This window comes from Equus quagga, unplaced genomic scaffold, assembly GCF_021613505.1.
Source record: "Equus quagga isolate Etosha38 unplaced genomic scaffold, UCLA_HA_Equagga_1.0 HiC_scaffold_68_RagTag, whole genome shotgun sequence".
NCBI lineage: Eukaryota > Metazoa > Chordata > Mammalia > Perissodactyla > Equidae > Equus > Equus quagga.
In genome coordinates, this window is record NW_025794381.1 from 230063 (window position 1) to 248288 (window position 18226).

At 41.9% G+C, this 18226-nt stretch overlaps 1 protein-coding gene across 1 annotated transcript; it reads left to right on the forward strand.

Annotated features, from left to right (window-relative positions):
* The first annotated feature begins 4177 nt into the window (after nucleotides 1–4177).
* On the forward strand, nucleotides 4178–10041 carry LOC124232503 (HLA class II histocompatibility antigen, DQ beta 1 chain-like). The gene is made up of 6 exons (XM_046649465.1): nucleotides 4178–4351; nucleotides 5823–6092; nucleotides 7610–7891; nucleotides 8444–8554; nucleotides 9048–9132; nucleotides 9680–10041. The coding sequence occupies exons 2-5, from the start codon at nucleotides 5888–5890 to the stop codon at nucleotides 9113–9115; spliced, it is 666 nt and encodes a 221-aa protein (XP_046505421.1). The 5' UTR covers nucleotides 4178–4351; nucleotides 5823–5887; the 3' UTR covers nucleotides 9116–9132; nucleotides 9680–10041.
* Nucleotides 10042–18226: the final 8185 nt, after the last annotated feature.

Below are 18226 nucleotides of genomic sequence, written 5' to 3' on the forward strand. Positions count from 1 at the left end.
GGGTCAGTTAGCTAATAATCAGTCGAAAATTCATGAATGAATGGCCAATTCACAGCAACTAGCCATCAGTTAGCTGAGTGATATACTGACCAGATGTAGTAAATTTAGTAACTTACCAAAATTTTGCCTGAGGAATAGCTTTACTGAATTTATTCATTATTTGTCTAGTGAATATTACAAAAATGTCAGGATTTTGGATAGAAATTTTTCACTTTGTATTTACATTGGTATCAAATCCTTTTAAAAGTTACATTTTATTTTATAAATTCTAGCATTTTAAATGCTCTTTTGCTAATTTCTCTGAGGGGTCAATTCGTAAAATTTAACAAATTCAACCAAAACATATTTTTTTAAATATTTAAAAGTTTATTCCAATTTATATTAAAACCGTTTTTAAAAGCTTCCAAAGTTGTCTGTGAAATGTAATTGCCTAGTTTTCACTTTGTCTTTATCAGTGATTTGTTAGAAATCTTCGTGGAAACTTGGGGCTGTTTGTTGGCAGAAGGATGGAGTGGAGTCCCAGGGAGCAAGAGAATGGGGCCCATAAGAGAGCAAGGGGGCCTCAGAAACTTGAGGTCGACAACTCAGAGCCCTCTAATATACTTCCAAACCATCAAACATGAATTGAAATAAACTTTAGGAAAAAAAAGAAATGAGTTTGAAGTACATTAATAATTTTGGCAAGTTGATTCCTGAGTAAACTGGCTTTTGGTTGATTGGATTCATTAAATTGACTGGGATCCTTTTTTAATCACATAAAGTAATCTACAGACCCTCTGAAAAGTCCCCTCCACACTGCTTTCAAGGTGGCATTATGAATGCAAAAGCATGTCCTGGCACTCCTGTGTTTAAATTTCCTCTATTTTTTCTTGTCATACTGTGAAGAAAACCCAGGCAACTTTTAATGATGCTGTGGTCAAACCTCATAAAGACTAGGATGCGTAAATCCCACCCTCAAACCATACCAAACCACACACTGTGATTGATCATCCACCCCCACACTGCCCTCCCAACCCCACACCCTTGGCCCTGGTCTTGCTAGTCCTCCCTGCCTGCACTCAGGTAAGTGTTTCTGCCTGGAATGATTATAGTCTTATATCTGCTGAACCCTCACCTCCTCTGAGAAGTGCACTTGGAAAGCCTGTCTTTCAATTCTCTCCTGACTTTTACACCATCAACTCTCCATACTCCTCATCTTGAAAAATTATTATTCGTGAATTAATACACAAATAATAATCTTCTTCTAGTCCTATGTCACCAACCCATTCCAAGAGAAAAGAAAATAACTGAACCAACGGGCACCACTATCAATTTATAGTTTTGAGTCCCCTGAACTTTCAACAATGTTCAGTCTTGTCTCTAGTCAGCAGTATTTGACATTTCCCTTAGTGGCTGTTGTGAACTTTTGTTTCCTTTATGTTTTTGCCATTTATGTCTCCCCTCCACTGTGTGAACAGTTAAAGGCAGGATCCATGTATTTTCATTGTTGAAAACCAGGGCCTTAACTCTGTAGGTGTGTAAAAATTGCTGTTAAGTGGCAATACCTACCCTGTGGGATCTGTGGGGAAGATCCCACTACTGAACTAACTACTGAATACAAAACCACATTGCTGTGTCAGAGCTCAGACGCAGGGGATCGCTGATGATGATGGCAAGGAATGCGTTACGGAGAATTCATATAACTGGTTACCTAAAGGTTGATATAGGGGACATATGCAAGTGGCTTCACAAAGATTTAGAAAAGCTTAGTGATAAATGCTTGATAAATTTTTATTAAAGGGAAATAATGTTCTGGGGGCATCATTTCTAATTATATTACTACTGGCATTAAGGAGGCCACAGAACCCTTCAGAATATACAATGTTTCTTGATTCCTGAAATGAACACAGAATAGGGTCCTGGATGGCCCTTCTGGTGACAAGATGACTATGTTCACAGTTGACCCCACTGACCAAGCACAGATCCTAAGGGATGCTGATCAGGGCAGATGTTTTCTCCCTGAATTTCCACAAGGAAGAAGTCCACAACTTTTACTTTCCACCCTGAGGGAACAGAGGATGCCCCTTGGGGATAGTCTCCCTACTGAAACCCTGATCCATATCAATAAGTGTTTTTTTATCCCATTGTTATCCAAGTGGGCACACACTGCCCTCAGTCTAAGTGCCCTGCCTCCACAGAGGCCAGGCGGGGTGATTCACGCAAGTACCTGGAATCAGGACGTTTGTCCAAGCTGTCTTCCTCTCAGACCAGAACAGCAGTGGCTGCGCTGAGTAATGTAGCAGGGATATGGGCAAGGCAGAGAATGCTAGAAAATGTAAAAAATGCTGACTGGGTCCAGGGAAGCAGCTCAGATGAGGTTTTAGCCAATCAGAAAAAAGATTCTAAGGTGACACTTTTGTTGCTAGTTGAAAATTCTGTGTGAAGAGGCCTGTGAGGCTGGGAAATCCCCAGGTCTGATGCAGCCTCCACTGCGCAGCCCCAGAACAGAACTGAGGGACGTTTCCCCCTTAGGACAGGAGGGAGGGCATGACCAGAGGCCTCTATTATTCAGAGGGACTCTAAGGTGAAGAATGAGGGAACTAAGGTATCTTCAAAGTCCCTCCCTGACCATTCTTCCTGGCCCCGCAACCCTATTCCAGGTCTGAGTTTGGTGTTCCTTCTTTATGCTTCCACCCCACTGTGGAAAGCCTCCCTATTCTGGAGTTCCCCGGATCCTGATACACCACCGCTGGTGGAAGCCCAGTCACAAATACTCCAGTCTCAGGTGATCTGGAACTATGTACCTCATACAGAATATTGGAGTAACTCACTGCCTCCATGTGCCACTAATGGAAACTTGTTGTTGTTTCCCCTTCCCTATTTCTTTTTACCTGGCAAACTCCTTATATTCTGCTTTTAGATCTTGTTCTCTATTTTAAAAGGAGAACATAAAATATAGGGAAGAGAGAGGGGGAGGGAAGCAACGAGGGAGGGAGTATGAGATACTTATTGTCTTGTTCATTAATGTTTGCTAGGCACTGCTCTAATTGTTTGATAACCATTTACTATTGCCCCAGTCTTGGGCAAGAGGAGCCTGATAAATTGAAAAAACATATAACAAGCACAATTAAAAAACACACATCGATACTTCTTCCATTTGGGCTTTGACCTTCAGGACTGGTACAGTACAATCTGTAACTCTAAACATCTGCTTCCTCGTTAACACTATACAGGCCCCAGGAAATGCTGCTCCACCTTCTTTGCTCTCTGTCCTCGAAACTAAAGGTGACCTTGCCCCAATGCTGTGCATGTTTGTGGATTGCGGCTTTGCTGACATCAGATGAGCCTGTTTCATGGCTCAGGGAGGATTTAAGCAGCTGAAGAGCTCATAGGAGAAAAGTCAACTTTACTTTTCAAATACTTTCATTCAAAGAGCAGGAATGCAATAGATTCACACATAATGAAGGATCACTTGCCAGCAGGGTTGGGTGTCAATGATTTTTGCTTGTTTTCTTGCTGCACACATTAACCTGATATTCCCAATTGTTACACACGGCAGCTGAGGAACATTTTGCAATATTAAAGAAGTCATATTACTCTTAAGTTTGTATGTATGAAGATGTAGGTATAAAATGCGTGAAACATGATCCAGATTTTACAAAGAGAAGCCTGAGGCAAAAAGAGGTCCAGTTATTTGCAGACCCTCATAAAGCACATTAGTGGTAGCACTGCAGCTCCAACCCATTTCCTTCTAAGAGCTCTGCTCCTCCCACCACAACTTAAGCCTCCTCAGAGCATCTAAGATAATAACCATCTCTGTGACAATTCTCTCTCCCGTGAAATATGATCCCCACTTATTTTCCCTTACTAAAAGTTCCAAGTATAAGAACAATAGGTTTTAACTAAATTATCACAAAGATGTCAACTCTTGAATCATTTTTCTCTTTTGGTTCTTTAAACCTCTAAGGCATTCAACCTTCAGACCTTCTATAGCTGAGAGAAAATCTTCACCTCAAATGTTCATCCAGCACAACTTGATGAAGACACAGCGCCAGGCAGTGGACTGAGAACATTCATAAAAAATGTCTGCCCAGAGACAGATGAGGTCCTTCAGCTCCAGTGCTGATTGGTTCCTTTCCTAGGGCTCTCCAATCCTATCCTGCATTGAAGTTCTCACAGGTCTTTATTCACTGAAGTGAGTACATCAGATCCACCAGGTGCAAGCTGTGTTGACCACCATTACATCTTCCTCTATTCTCCATTACGTCTGGGAAGATGGCTCTGCAGATCCCCAGAGGCCTTTGGACAGCAGCTGCGATGGTGATGCTGGTGGTGCTGAGCACCCCAGTGGCTGAGGGCAGAGACTCTCCATGTGAGTGCAGGGCAGCTGCTCTCCAGACCCATCACTCTGGGGAACAGGCTCTGAAGGACCTTGGGCTGGGGTGGTGAACTCTATAATCTCAGGATACAGTCTTTTATCACACTTTCCCTCCCTTTGGAAAAGAGAGCCATGTTACATTCTCATTTCCACCTTCTAATGACCAGGTGAGGACAATTCCCATCTCATGGGCTCAAGCCTGGGGATGTTATAATGGGGAGGAGACAAAGTGTGCATCTACCACCAGTGCCAGGACAAAGTGGGCATGGGGTTATTTTTGAAGATAAGAACATCTCCAAAGAAGAGACAGCAGAATTTGTCATTTCAAGGTTCCCCCAGACTTTGTCTGGACTAAATACTATGGGATTCTGGGTTGGGAAAATGGAGGGCAGCAGTGGTTTCTGTAGTCTCATATTTAAGGAAAAGTACTCTACAGTCCTAACTCTGGAGAATGGATAGCTTGCAGACACAAACTCTTGGTATTTGAGTGAAACTGACTGGGTGACCACAGAAAAGGACTCTTAACCATAAGTTTCACAGATTTACAGTCAAACTAATTTGAGTGGCATTCAGAGACTTGAGTTGATGATGGACTAAATTTAGGAGAAAGGAGTTTGTAAAGAAGGGAAATAATATGTATTGAGAAACCATTTCAGACACAGGATTAGTATCTTTGTGTAAATTCTCTCTCAATCTTCCTAACACCCCATGTGTAGGTATTATGACCTCCTTTTATACAATTATACTTACGATATAGATAATCTAAGTAATCTGCCCAAACTGGTAATTGGCACAGTTTAACTGGAATTTATCTAATTCGAAAGCCTGTGCTGTTTCCATGAATAAAATGTTCCTTTCTAGGACTCTGGAGGTGAGAGTCCCTTCTTAACAGGAGTGAGAGAGCCTCACCCTGCGGTGGGGTGAGGGTGGCAGAAACTCAGAGTAAACCCGGTATGGGGATGAAGGCACTTTGCCAGGGACCAAGAGAATATGCTTGTCAGTAGGAGGACAAGCTTAATTCTAGACCTTTCTCGTCCTTCCCTTGAACTCTCCTGCTTATGTGGATACTCTTTTGTCTCTGGGGTTCCCAGGAGTTCTATGGAAAATGGGATTTCATGTGAGAACGTCCTGATTCCTCTAATTATAGAGATGAATGTAAAATCACCGTGACTGCCCTCTCTACTCAGTTCTCAGGCTCATGCAGGGATCCAGAAGCTCAGGATAGCCCTTAGAGACAGGGCTCTTCTTTCCTTATATGAAGACAATCCCGGAAGCCCTGGGGCTGGGGGTGGGCGGGGGTGACTGTGTGCAGGCCTGGGGAAGAGCTGCCTGAGGATCCGGGTTGGGCGGGAACCCGATGTCGTGGCCAGGTTTCAGGTTTTTCCAGCACAACCGGCCACGACCCAGAATGTCCGTCAGGCACGGCGGCTGCTGCGTTGGACTGACGGGCGGTGATTCCCCGCAGAGGATTTCGTGATCCAGTTTAAGTTTCAGTGCTACTTCATCAACGGGACGGAGCGGGTGCACAGTATGGAGAGATTCATCTACAACCAGGAGGAGTTCGTGCGCTTCGACAGCGACGTGGGGGAGTACCGGGCGGTGACCGAGCTGGGTCGGCCGCACGCCGAGTACTGGAACGGGCAGAAGGACGTCCTGGATGACGCGCGGACTGCGGTGGACACCGTATGCAGACACAACTACCAGTTGGAGGTCCGCACAACCTTGCAGCGCCGAGGTAAGCGCCGGCCGCCCGCCCTCCGCGGGGCCCACACTGGGCGAGGCCGAGTCTCCGCGGGGGGAGGGCGGCGGGATCGGGCCGGACTGAGCGGGCAGGGAAGGGCGGCCTCTCGGACCCGAGCCCCAGGGCCCACGGAGGGGACGAGGAGGCGGGGTGCGTCCTGCGACGGAGGGGCGAGGACTGAGGGCAGTGTAGGCGCGTGGAAGTCGACAGCCCTGAAACATTCCCCGCAAAGGCGCTCCAGGCCTCCCAGGTGTGGCCGCGCTCCCTCTGCTCTTCTTTCTGCTAATTCTGCGCATCCCTGCCTGGCGCCTGAGGCGGGTGTGTTGCTTCCTTCAAGCTTAACAGGCTCAGTCGTGTGGGGTTAGAGCTGCTCCACAAGTGCGTGCAGAGCACCCTGCACATGTGGTAATATATTATGGTCATAAAATAATATATTTTGACTTTTTGGTTTGATTTGAAACCAAATTTGATTTGATTATCATCTTAATCCTGTTATCTTAAATAGCAGTCACTAGAACTGGACCTCTTTCAGGCAAGGGCCTGTCTTAATTATCGTTTTATGCCTGGTACCTGACACTGACTGGCACGCAGTAAGAGTTCAATGAACTTTTGTTAAATTAATGAATAAATATACTCTACTGCCCATCGACTTAGGCTTGAGAGAAAACAGAGTGGTACATAGAGACTTACAAACTGACTTTATTAATTATCCTTTACTGTTTTGCTTAACGCTTTAAAGTAAACTTTGTGACTTGGATCTTAATTTAGAATTTGTGAATGCAAAGTTTGAGGAAAAAAATGTTTGCGAAAAATAAAAACAACACTTGAATGGTGTCATAAGACAGAAATTTAATTTCTTAGTAAAGCTCAGCAAATGGCACAATAGAAAGAGCTGAAGTTTTGGAGTAAATAAATTAATGCTATTAAATTATTGAATAAAAATTGTTTCAGGTTTCTTTTGGCCTAAACCTTGCCTGTCCTCCCTCCCCCTGCCCCTTCCCCCCAGTATCACCGTCTGCTTCAGGAGTAGACATTTTGAAAGTTAATTATAGCCGTTTAATGAGCACCTGTTTCTTGACAATTACCTTACCAAACACCATCTATATTTTGCCATTTAATTTCACAACTGCCTTGTGTGTTAGGGATTAGCATGACCACTTTCTATATCAATAGGTGTGGGGGAAAAGAAATCCAGGTTTATTATTCTTATTTTTTTAAATTTTATGAATAGTGACCTGTGTAACATAGCAATTTATAATTTTAAAGTGCTTCATTTTTATCAATTAGTATCAACAAAATAACTCCCATCGGATGATTACTATTATCGCTTGAGACTGGAAAGTAAACTGACGAGCGTGTTTATTCAAGCTAATAAAGTGGCCAAGCTCGGGTCCTAATCTAAGACTTGGAGTCCAAGGATCTTTCCACCCTGGTGCCAAGGAGGGCTCTCCCCATGGGGAGACTTGTGTGGTCTCATATCTCACGATGTCTTTCCCTGTTATCCCCCTCAGTGGAACCTACAGTGACCATCTCCCCATCCAGGACAGAGGCTCTAAACCACCACAACCTGCTGGTCTGCTCGGTGACAGATTTCTATCCAGGACAGGTCAAAGTTCGGTGGTTCCGGAATGACCAGGAGGAGACAGCCGGTGTTGTGTCCACCCCCCTTATTAGGAACGGGGATTGGACCTTCCAGATCCTCGTGATGCTGGAAATGACTCCACAGCGTGGAGATGTCTACACCTGCCACGTGGAGCACCCCAGCCTCCAGAGCCCCATCACAGTGGAGTGGCGTAAGGGGCATTTGGTTTCCTTTCACTGTGGGCCCCACAAGACAGGGCAAGCAGAGCTTCCTCTGGCCCCTCCCATCATCCCTTATCCCCGATGTCACTACTGACCTGAAAATCACAGGAAACTAGAGCGCCTCTTGTCCCATAGCAAGGGAATCAGAAGAATCCTGATCTCATTGCTTTGCCTTTCTGGATACTAGGGAGGTCACTTAAAATACCATGGCCCCAGACCCCAGCCCTGATAGCTCTGAAGGATTGACTATTATAGCTGGTGAATAAAGTCTTAGGATTGACTATTATAGCTGGTGAATGAGGTCTTAGGGTCTAAGGTTAAGGATTTGTTTTGAGGAGCAGGGATCCGCTTCCACCCTTTCTCTTACCCACCCACTGTGTCCAAGGATCTATTGGTGGATCCCTCCCCAACAAGTGGTCAGAATAGAGAAATAGGTTCTACTGGCACCTCTGTCTCCTGTACCTCAGACTGGACTTCGGGCCTCCCCAAGGAACCCTGTGGGGTGGGAGGACAGACACTGACACTCAGGCTGTGCTCCCCAGGGGCGCAGTCTGAATCTGCCCAGAGCAAGATGCTGAGTGGCGTCGGGGGCTTCGTGCTGGGGCTGATCTTCCTCGGGCTGGGCCTTATCATCCGTCACAGGAGCCAGAAGGGTAAGGCGCTGTGGGGAAAGGAGGAAAATGAGCTGTGACTGAGACCCTCTGGTCAGGCGGCCTCTGTTTCTAGATGTTCAGGGAGACCTCCTCCTCCTGACCTTGAAAGAAAGAAGGTACCACTGGTGGTGGGAGGGGAAGGAACAACCCAGGGGGAGACACTGGAACTTGAATTTACTGGTTGAAAGGTAGCCCCACCACAGAGGTGACTGGTGGAGTTTTTCTAGCAATTCCTCCCAGTTCATCATGCTTTGCTAGCTCCTTTCCAAAATCTTCTTCCATTGAGAGAGTCAGAGCATGGGCTTCCCTTCCTTCTAGTGACAGTTTCATTCATTTTGGGGGATTTTACCTTAGGGCGGTGAGGGCCTTGAGGCGGATTGGCAGGGGGGAAATAAATTTCTAATGAAGTTATATGTCTCATTTCCCTTTGGGGTGAGTGAGGGACTGGCTGTTTGTGTAATGGGACCTTTCTCTGTATAACTTCCTTTCGTAGGACCTCGTGAGCCTCCACCAGCAGGTACTATTTCTACTTGGATTCAGTGGGGGCGTAGGGACAGGTGAAAGAGGGAAGGGCTGAGGTGAGTGTACCTGGGCACAATGGTCTTGATTCATGGCCTGTTCCCTGCTACAGGGATCAAGATTGGGGAAGAAGTTTGCCCAGTTTCTGTAGGAAGCTCCCGAGGTTCTTCGCCAGAATCAGGCCATGACTTTGGTGGCATCTTTCTGTGAAACTTGGAGCCAGATCCACGTCTTTGGTGTTAGACACCAGGATCATGCCCACTTTGTACCACATTTTGGTGGCTACTGCCTCTGTGCATTTATAAATGAGTGAAAGAGGCTATTAGTGATGGAAAGAAAGTGATTTATCATCTAATTTACTAAAAACTGTGAATCCTCATATTCCCCAGAAGGATAACAGCTGCTCCCCCACATCATACACATATGCGTGGAACGGAAGTGCCCTGTCCTCTTTAGCTGATTTCACCTTTACACAGTTATTGGAGAAAGTGATGATGATATGCCCTGGACCTCAGCTTTCTCTCTCTCATGCTGCAGGGGTCCTGAGAGGAGGGGAGAGGGCACGTCCCTCAGGATGCTCTCTGTTGATCACTCTGTCTTATGTAGGGCTCCTGCGCTGACTCCTGAGGATACTTTGGAACTGGTCTTCATTCTTCTGTAATGCCTGCTTTTCCTTGCTCAGAATCCCTGGCTGCCTGTCAGCCTGTCTCCCTCTGAGATCAGAGTCCAAATGTCACTCTGACAAAGTCACCTGGTCACCTCATATTCCCACCCTGAGGGTCTGACTGCGATGCTGCTCCCTGCGCTGATCCCAGAGCCTCTGCCTGTGTGCTGCCGGCCGCCTCTACTCAGATCCGAAGGGATTCTTCTGTTTCCATTCTCGCTCCACAGACTGTTCAAGAGAAGCACATTGAAACCACTTACCTGACTATAGAGCTTTTATCATTATTAAACATGATTATGAGTTATCTGTGTCCTGAACCTTCTTAAATGAGCAGAGGTAGGAAACCACTGTAGAATGAAGGAACATATTTTGAGGAGACCCAGCCAACGTGGGGCCAGAAGGAGGGGTTTTCCTTGAAAGGAGACAAGAAGCATCTTGGGGTGCCATGTAAGTGTGGGCAAAGGAGATAGAAAATCAATTCAATCGTCATATCCTTCATGGTTCTTTAGTACTGACGTTTAGTGCAGTGGCCTTAGGATGTGCCGGCCTCTCCTCTAGTTTGGTGAGTGTTGTGTAAGTAAGCATGGTGGGATTGTTTGCAGACCAATATAGTGACCCTTGGTCACTGATGTTTCAAATATATCCTTGCAAGTCACATTGATAGAGATCAATTTTTGTTTTTGAGAAAGTATTTTGTTTTTTATTTTAAATGATAGAAATCCAACACAAATTTATTTTGTTCATCTTATAAGGAAGACTGGGGTCAAATTGATTTCAGAAGTGACTAGATCCAGATAGTCAATGAGATCTTCATCTCTCTCTTCTCTTTCTGTTATATCTCTGTCTGTGTACCTTTCTCTCTTTCTCTGTGTCTCTCTTGGTCCATGTATACTTCTTTCACTGTGTCTCTCTGCGTCTTTGTCTCTGTCAATGCATTCTTGTCATCTTCTCTCGCCTTTGTTAATGTTTACTGCATCCTTTTATCTCTGTGTTTCTTTTTGCATTTCTATTTTCTGCATCATTCTTTCTCATCGCCTCACATTTTATCTCATCTCTATTTCTGTGGTGTGTGTGTGCATGTCTCTTGTGTGTGTCTAGACTGTCTACCAGAGTTTTAGTCATTTTAGGAAACATTCTGATTGGTCAAGCCTGGTAAACATGCACACCTCTCAAAAACATCATCCTGTACACGCGGTGCAGACAGCAGCATTGTGCCCATCACACTTTTATTAGGAACAGGGACTGGATTTTCCAGATCCTTGTGTGGCCAGAAATGACTTCCTAGCATGGAGATGTCTACACGTGCTATGTGAAGCACCCCCAGCCTCCTGAGCCCCCTCACAGTGGGGTGTTGTAAGGGGCAGTTTGTTGCTTGTAGACCCCAAAAGACAAATGGCAGAGTTCCCTCTGGTTCTAGGGTCCCTCCTTTGGGGGGTGCCAGCTTACATTCATCCTATCCCTTGTCTTCGGTCACCTGATGGCACTGCTGAGCTGGAATTCCCAGAGGAGAGAGCTCCCCTTGTCTGTGACCATAATGACCTGTTGATTTCTGGTAACATTCTCTTCCCAGGTGTTGGGTGGTGGGGCACTACCCACTGTGGCTACTTAGACATGGACCTAGTCCTGAAAGCTGGTCTCCATCTCATTCTCTGGGTTTTGTCATTAAGACAGGTGGTTGGGAGCTTATCTCTGAGGTTATGGAGGGCCATGGCCCTGAGGAGCAGGCATCCCCTCCTAACTACTCTCTCACTCACCCATTAGACCTGTGGAGCCAGTGGCAGGTCCTTCCCTCTCCTGGATGAGGTCAGAATGGAGAATTAGGCTTCCTTGTGAGCTTCATCTCCTGTACTCCAGGTCGTACTGAAGGTCATCAGACAGGGACACTCAGGATTCTGCGCCCCGAGGTCATAGTCTGAATTTGCCCAGAATAAGATGCTGAGTGTTCCAAGGTTTTGTGCTTGTTTTGTCATCTTCGTCTGGGTGGGCATTGTCATTCACCATAGGAATCAAGACAGAGTGATGCTCTTGGAGAAATGGGGAGGACTTGTGCTGGGCACCCTTGGTCTCTATATGTAGCTCTTTGCTTTTGACCCTGCAAAGGCAAGAGGCAGCGCTAGAGACTGAACCAGACTCAGACTTTAGGGAGATATTGAGATCTGATTTTTCTAGTTGAAACTTAAGCCCTATTATAATGGTGAGTGGTAGACTATATTCTGGGACATTCTTACAGTTCACATTGTCACACTGGCTCCATGCTGGAAGATTTCTTCTTGATGAGAGGGTCAAAATCTTCTTCCTTCCAGTGACAATTTCATAGAAACAACTATTTTTTTCACCCAGATTTCATTGAGTAATGTAATCTTTTTTTTTTTTTTGAGGAAGATTAGCCCTGAGCTAACATCCGTGCCCATCTTCCTCTACTTTATATGTGGGACACCTACTACAACACAGCGTGCCAAGCGGTACCATGTCCACACCCGGGTTCCAAACCAGCAAACTCTGGGCCACCGAAGCGGAATGTGTGCACTTAACCACTGCGCCACTGGGCCGGCCCAAGTAATGTAATCTTTAATTAATATTTATTTAAAATAAAAAGTACATCCCATATAAACAAGTTTGCTAACAAAAAGACCTGAGTCTTAGTAGCCATATAGTTTGGAGAAAAGCATATAGGTGTACTAGAGAACAACCTACTTACTAGTCATGAGCATTTGGTCGTACCTTCAATTATATCAGCTCACCAATATTCCATAAACTTCTATACATTTCCCAGCCTCCTGCACTTAGGTTAGTCATGTGAATAGTACCAGCCAATGGAACTTAAAAGTGGGTGTAAACTCTGTCAGTTTTGTCTTCCCCTTCCTATCGCAGGCCTGGAAGCCATTGTTGAGGTGATGGTGTACAAGATGTTGGAAACTCCATAACCTGAGTGCCTTGAATGACTGCGGAACTGAGTCCCCTTTATTGAGCTAAACCACTGAGATTTAATTTTTACTACAGGTTAAGATCTCACTACAGCATAACCTTGCCCTTCCTGACTTATTATGTTTGACTGAAGGAAGAGAGTTCCCAAGTTAAAAGGGTGAGTCAGTTCACTTAATGAAAGTCAAGAGACGATGAATTTTTAAAAACAGTTATTTGTCTGTTTGTTTTCTTTCACCTGAAAATGTATATATTCCCAGTGACTAGAACATGCTTCTATAGGGGATGCTCTGTTGATCCACCTGGATTCCTCCCATTAGGACTGAAGGATATATTCCTCAGTTGCTGGGAATATTGCTGGCTGACAGCCCTCAGCTGTCAGCCCTCCTCTGGAATTACCTCAGGTGAGGAGAGCTGTCTCACCCAATTTCACCCCACTTCCTAGAGGAACTCGCCTCTAGTGTCTTCAGTGTGGGGATATAGAGGTGCTGAACTCCGCCCTAACTTTGGCCAACTCTCAAGGGCTTTTGCAGTTTCAGAACTTCCTGGGCATCAGGCTGAGGACTGTTTTGTGACTGTGTAACAGCCCAACTTCTAAAATCCTGCTTTAATTCATGAGTCATCTTACATAATTCTTCTTTCAGTTCCTATTGTAATTAATACATATTTATTTTAGTGTCTTTCTCCCTTAAGTATGGCAATGTCTCCTATCCCCTGCTTGGAAGATGAAGGTATCGGCATCACTACCTTTTCTTTCCCCTCTCCTTTACCCTTCATATCTGCACTTTTTTTTATATTGTCAAATCTGAAAATATTGATATTCTACTATAATAATAATTGTCTTTGGGCTTTGCTTATAGCTTAATTCTAAAAGCTGAACAAAAGTTGTTGTCATTTTATAAATATCACTTACGTAGTCAAGCATTTTAGGCTCGCTATCTAGTTGGATGTCTTTTCAGTGGCATCCTGGGTTGAATCCACTGTTTCTTGGATTCCTTGCCTTCCTATTGCCTGAATGACAACCTCACTTTGTTAAGTCATATTCTTAATCAACGTCTAACGTCTTAACCAACGTCCAACACTATGTGTGGTAGGTAAATTTTATATCCTTCCATGTGTAACAGTATTTTTATTCTTTCTTTATGCCGGATTGTGATTTTGAAAAGATACACATTTATTAACAGAAAATAGTTTTCCTTTAGAATTTCCAGATCTTTTTCATTGTCTTAATAATACAAATTCTGATAGTCTGATTTTTTGTTTGTTGTCAGTTTGTTTTCTTTTGTTTCCACAGTAGGATATTTTATGATCTTCCTTTAACCCTTGAGGTTCTGAAAGTTTTAAAATGATGTATTTAGGGAAGAGTCTTTTTTCATTAATTTTGCTAAACATCTGACAGCCCCCATTCTATGTAAATAATTAGGTCCTTTCTATCTTGAAAATTTTCCCTTACTATTTGTTTTGATAATTTTCCCCCTTCATTTTTTCTGTTTCTCTCTCTAGCTCTGTTACTTGATGTTGACTTCCTGGGTCTGTTTTCTATGTCTTATCTTTTCTACCATATATTATATTTCTTTGTCTTCTTTTTTAATTTCAGGGAGATTTTCCTGATTTAATTTTCCAATCTTTCTACTAAATTTTCCCAGTTTTTGAGCCCCCATTATTACTTTTATAGATGCAATATCTTTTCACTTCTAAGAATTCTAATTAGAAAGACTTTAAATAACTTGCTTGTTCTTACGTGAAGTTTCTCTGTGATAAATTTCATTTTATTCTCGTCTTTTGTTTCTTCTGTATTGCAAGATTTTCTCTCAAGATATATTTCTTATTTCCTCTCAAGATACATTTCTTCATGTCTCCTCTAAACTCTTAAATTATACCAGGTTTCTGTGCAATACTCTCTTATGTTACCTTGTTCTTTTCCTTTATAAATCCTTCAGAGTTTGTAATTATATGTTTGTGTAATTTTCTCATATGTGTATACTTCCTTCCACTGGAGTGTAAATTCTTTGAACACAATGAATGTATCTGTTTTCACATTTTTAAAATATACTCAGAGCATAGTATGACATGTATCACAACATTGGTAGTTATTACCAATTATTGATTGAATTATTGAATATATTAACAAAGTTTTGGGCTTAGCCTAGCCTATAATAAAAGGAGCATTTCTTTGCTTTCCTTTGCTTTTATTCCTTGTTGCATACATATTCTTTAGGGTTGCATTTCTGAGAGGTTCCTGTAGTCTGGAGCAGTATTTGGTTACTAAGGGTTTCCTAAGTGTGATAAAAATGAGGAAAACTTCAAAAAACCAACATAACTTCAAATGGAATGCTTCTCTGCCTAATTTTTTGGCTTTTCTGGAATACTTTTTTTTTTAACTTTGTATTATGGAAAATTTCAACTATATACAGTAGTAGAGAGAATAGTACCATATATCAACAGTCCAGCTTTAACAGTTATCAATTCATGGGCAGTTTTGTAAACCTATCTACTTAATCTTACATGCACACTGGTTTATTTTGAAGATAATCTCAGCCATCATATAATTCCATTCATAAATTATTTATATGTAAACATAATGATCTTTTAGAAACAAAACAATAAGGTCATTACCACACCTAAAATTAGATAAATAATTCCTTAAGGTCATTACCACACCTAAAATTAGATAAATAATTCCTTAATACAGTGTTCAATTTTTCTGATTGTCTCACAAGTTTTGTTTTTTTTTTAAAGCTTGGCATCTGAGCTAACATCTGCTTCCAATCTTCTGTTTTTCTTCTTCTTCTTCCCAAATCCCCCCAGTACATAGTTGTATATTCTGGTTATAGGCCCTTCTTGTTGTGCTATGTGGGATACCACTTCAGCATGGCTTGATGAGTGGTGCTAGGTCCACGCCCAGGATCTGAACCCTCGAAACCCTGGGCCTGGGAAGCAGAGTGCATGAACTTAACTACTTGGCCTCAGGGCTGGCCTGACAATTTTTTTTTAACACTTGTTTTGTTTGAATACAAATCCAAACAAAGCTAGCACTTAGTTGGTATGTTTCTTCTTTTTTTAATTTATAGTTTCTCTGTTCTCTATTATTCCTTGTAAATTATTTGCTGAAGAAATGGAGTTGTTTGATTAGTAGAACTTCCCATATTCTGGATCTTGTTTGTTGCATCCCTATTATGTCATTTACTATGGGATGTGGTTTGGGTTCCAGAAAATAACAATAACACCTGTTGACTGCTTACTATGTGACAGGCTGTGTGTGAAATGCTTGATTTGTAATAAAACATTTAATCCTTCAAAATCCATGTATGTAGGTAGTAATTACAAACCTGATATATTTCTTGCGATTTTTCGATTATGTAAATTTTAAATAGTATGATATTAAATATTAATAAAGTCATACTTTATGCACACAATCTAAAATAATTCAAATAACAAATAATTCTTTAAGAATAACATAATTTAGATATCTCAAGAGTCCGTTGCACCCCTATGTTCATCGCAGCATTATTTACAATAGCCAAGACGTGGAACCAGCCTACATGCCCAGAAACTGATGATTGGATAAAGAAGATGTGGTATATATACACAATGGAATACTACTCAGCCATAAAAAAAGACGAAATTGGCCCATTCACAACAATATGGATGGACCTCGAGGGCATTATGTTAAGCGAAATAAGTCAGTCAGAGAAAGACGAACTCTATATGACTCCACTCATAGGTGGAAATTAGTATATTGAGAAGGAGATCCGATCGGGGGTTACCAGGGAAAAGGGGGGGGTGGGGGGAGGGTACGGAGGGGGAAGAGGTGTACCCACAACATGACTAACAAAAATGTACAACTGAAATTTCACAAGCTTGTAATCCATCATAACATTAATAAAAAAAAAAAAAAAAAAAGAATAACATAATTTAAAATCATGAAGAATGATTTCCAACTTTGTTTATGGTAATGTCATGTGGTGATCTGACTTTTAACTTTGGGCTGATAAAAAGAAATATTTGCTCTTATTTTTAGAATTAACTTTAATTCTGCTATTTTAAAATTATATGAAGACTTTATGAATGAATCCCTTTAATAAAATGCAACTACCATTAAATTTGCTTCCCTTAGTACTTCATGGGGAAGGAGTCTCAGTAAGGCAGCATTTGTATATTTCTGGGACACTGGTCATAATGCCATTCAATATAATCCTTATATTATAATAACACACATACACACACACCCCCACCTCAAAAATGCTAGGTTCTTATTTCAAGAATTATTGAAATTTATTGAAAATCCTATTGCCAAAAAATTCTCAGCACATTTATGCATTGATAGGTGACCTACAGTTTTATTTCCATACTAAAATTTTTATTTTGCACTTTTGGGATAATTGCTGATCCTTTGTGGTTTTTAATATGTACACTTTATTTTAGAGCAGTTTTAGGTTCACAGCAAAATTAAGTGGAAGGTATAAAGATTTCTTATATATCCCCTGCCCCCATCAGGCATAATATCCCCCATTGGCAACATGCCTCATCAGAGTGGGACATTTGTTACAATTGATGAACCTACATTGAGATATCATTATCACTCAAAGTCTATAGTTTACATTAGCGTTCACTCTTGATTTACATTCTGCGGGTTAGGACAAATGCATAATGACATGTATCTACTATTATAGTATCATATAGAGTAATTTCATTTCTCTAAAAGTCCTCTGTGCTCTATTACCTACATTTTCGGGATCACCTCTGGTTCAGATTCCCTGCATTTACTAATTCCTAGTCTGCATTTTTAATTACTCTCTTGCTTCTACCTCACAGGTAGCTTTTAATCTTCCCCACCTCCTCACCAAAGTAAACATGCATAAAGATCCATTGTATAAAATATAGCTTGACTAAAAATTTGTGGGCCGTAAAGAAGGAATGTATCTTTTATTAAAGAAGAAAAATCCAAAGTCAAATATTGCAACTTGCCCTAAGAGTTTTCTTCACAATCCCTTCGTCAAAGATATGTCACTGACCACAATACTTTGTTCTCTCAGCCAAACCCAATCTCAGCCTCTCTCACTCTGGAAAAAATTCTCCAAATAACATATGAAAAGAAATTCATCCACGGCTCCAATTTGAATCTCTTATGTCATTAAAGGGCTCAGAAATCAAAAGTGCTTTTCATTTACGATCCGTTCATCTTAATGAATTAATTATGGATATAGCTAGTAATTTTTTAATGTATTTGTATATTATGTATAGGACACTGCCTATATGTCAAAATTATTCAATGTCTGTCAATAACTGCAAGGAAAGTTTTATTACTCCCCCATTATGGATGAGATAAATAAGGCACAGAAAAGTCAGATACTTTACCTAATGTTATAAAGTTTAAAATACTAGCTATAAAGTTCTGAGTCCTGGATTTGAATTTAAGTTTATTTGTATCAAACTATGCTTTATCAATTATTTTGTTTTTATTTTCCCAATTACACTTTCAGCTAACTGATGCAGATGGCATGAACAGGAACAATCTTATACATAATACCATCCTTGATGCACTGTAAGGACTCAGTAATTGCAGA

Bases quoted from the DNA above. Each gene is read 5' to 3' on its own strand.
- LOC124232503 (XM_046649465.1), top strand. From the start codon at position 5,888: ATGGAGAGATTCATCTACAACCAGGAGGAGTTCGTGCGCTTCGACAGC. The intron at 7,892-8,443 runs GTAAGGGGCATT...TGTGCTCCCCAG, and splicing joins CCCCATCACAGTGGAGTGGC to GGGCGCAGTCTGAATCTGCC. The intron at 8,555-9,047 runs GTAAGGCGCTGT...TTCCTTTCGTAG, and splicing joins CCGTCACAGGAGCCAGAAGG to GACCTCGTGAGCCTCCACCA.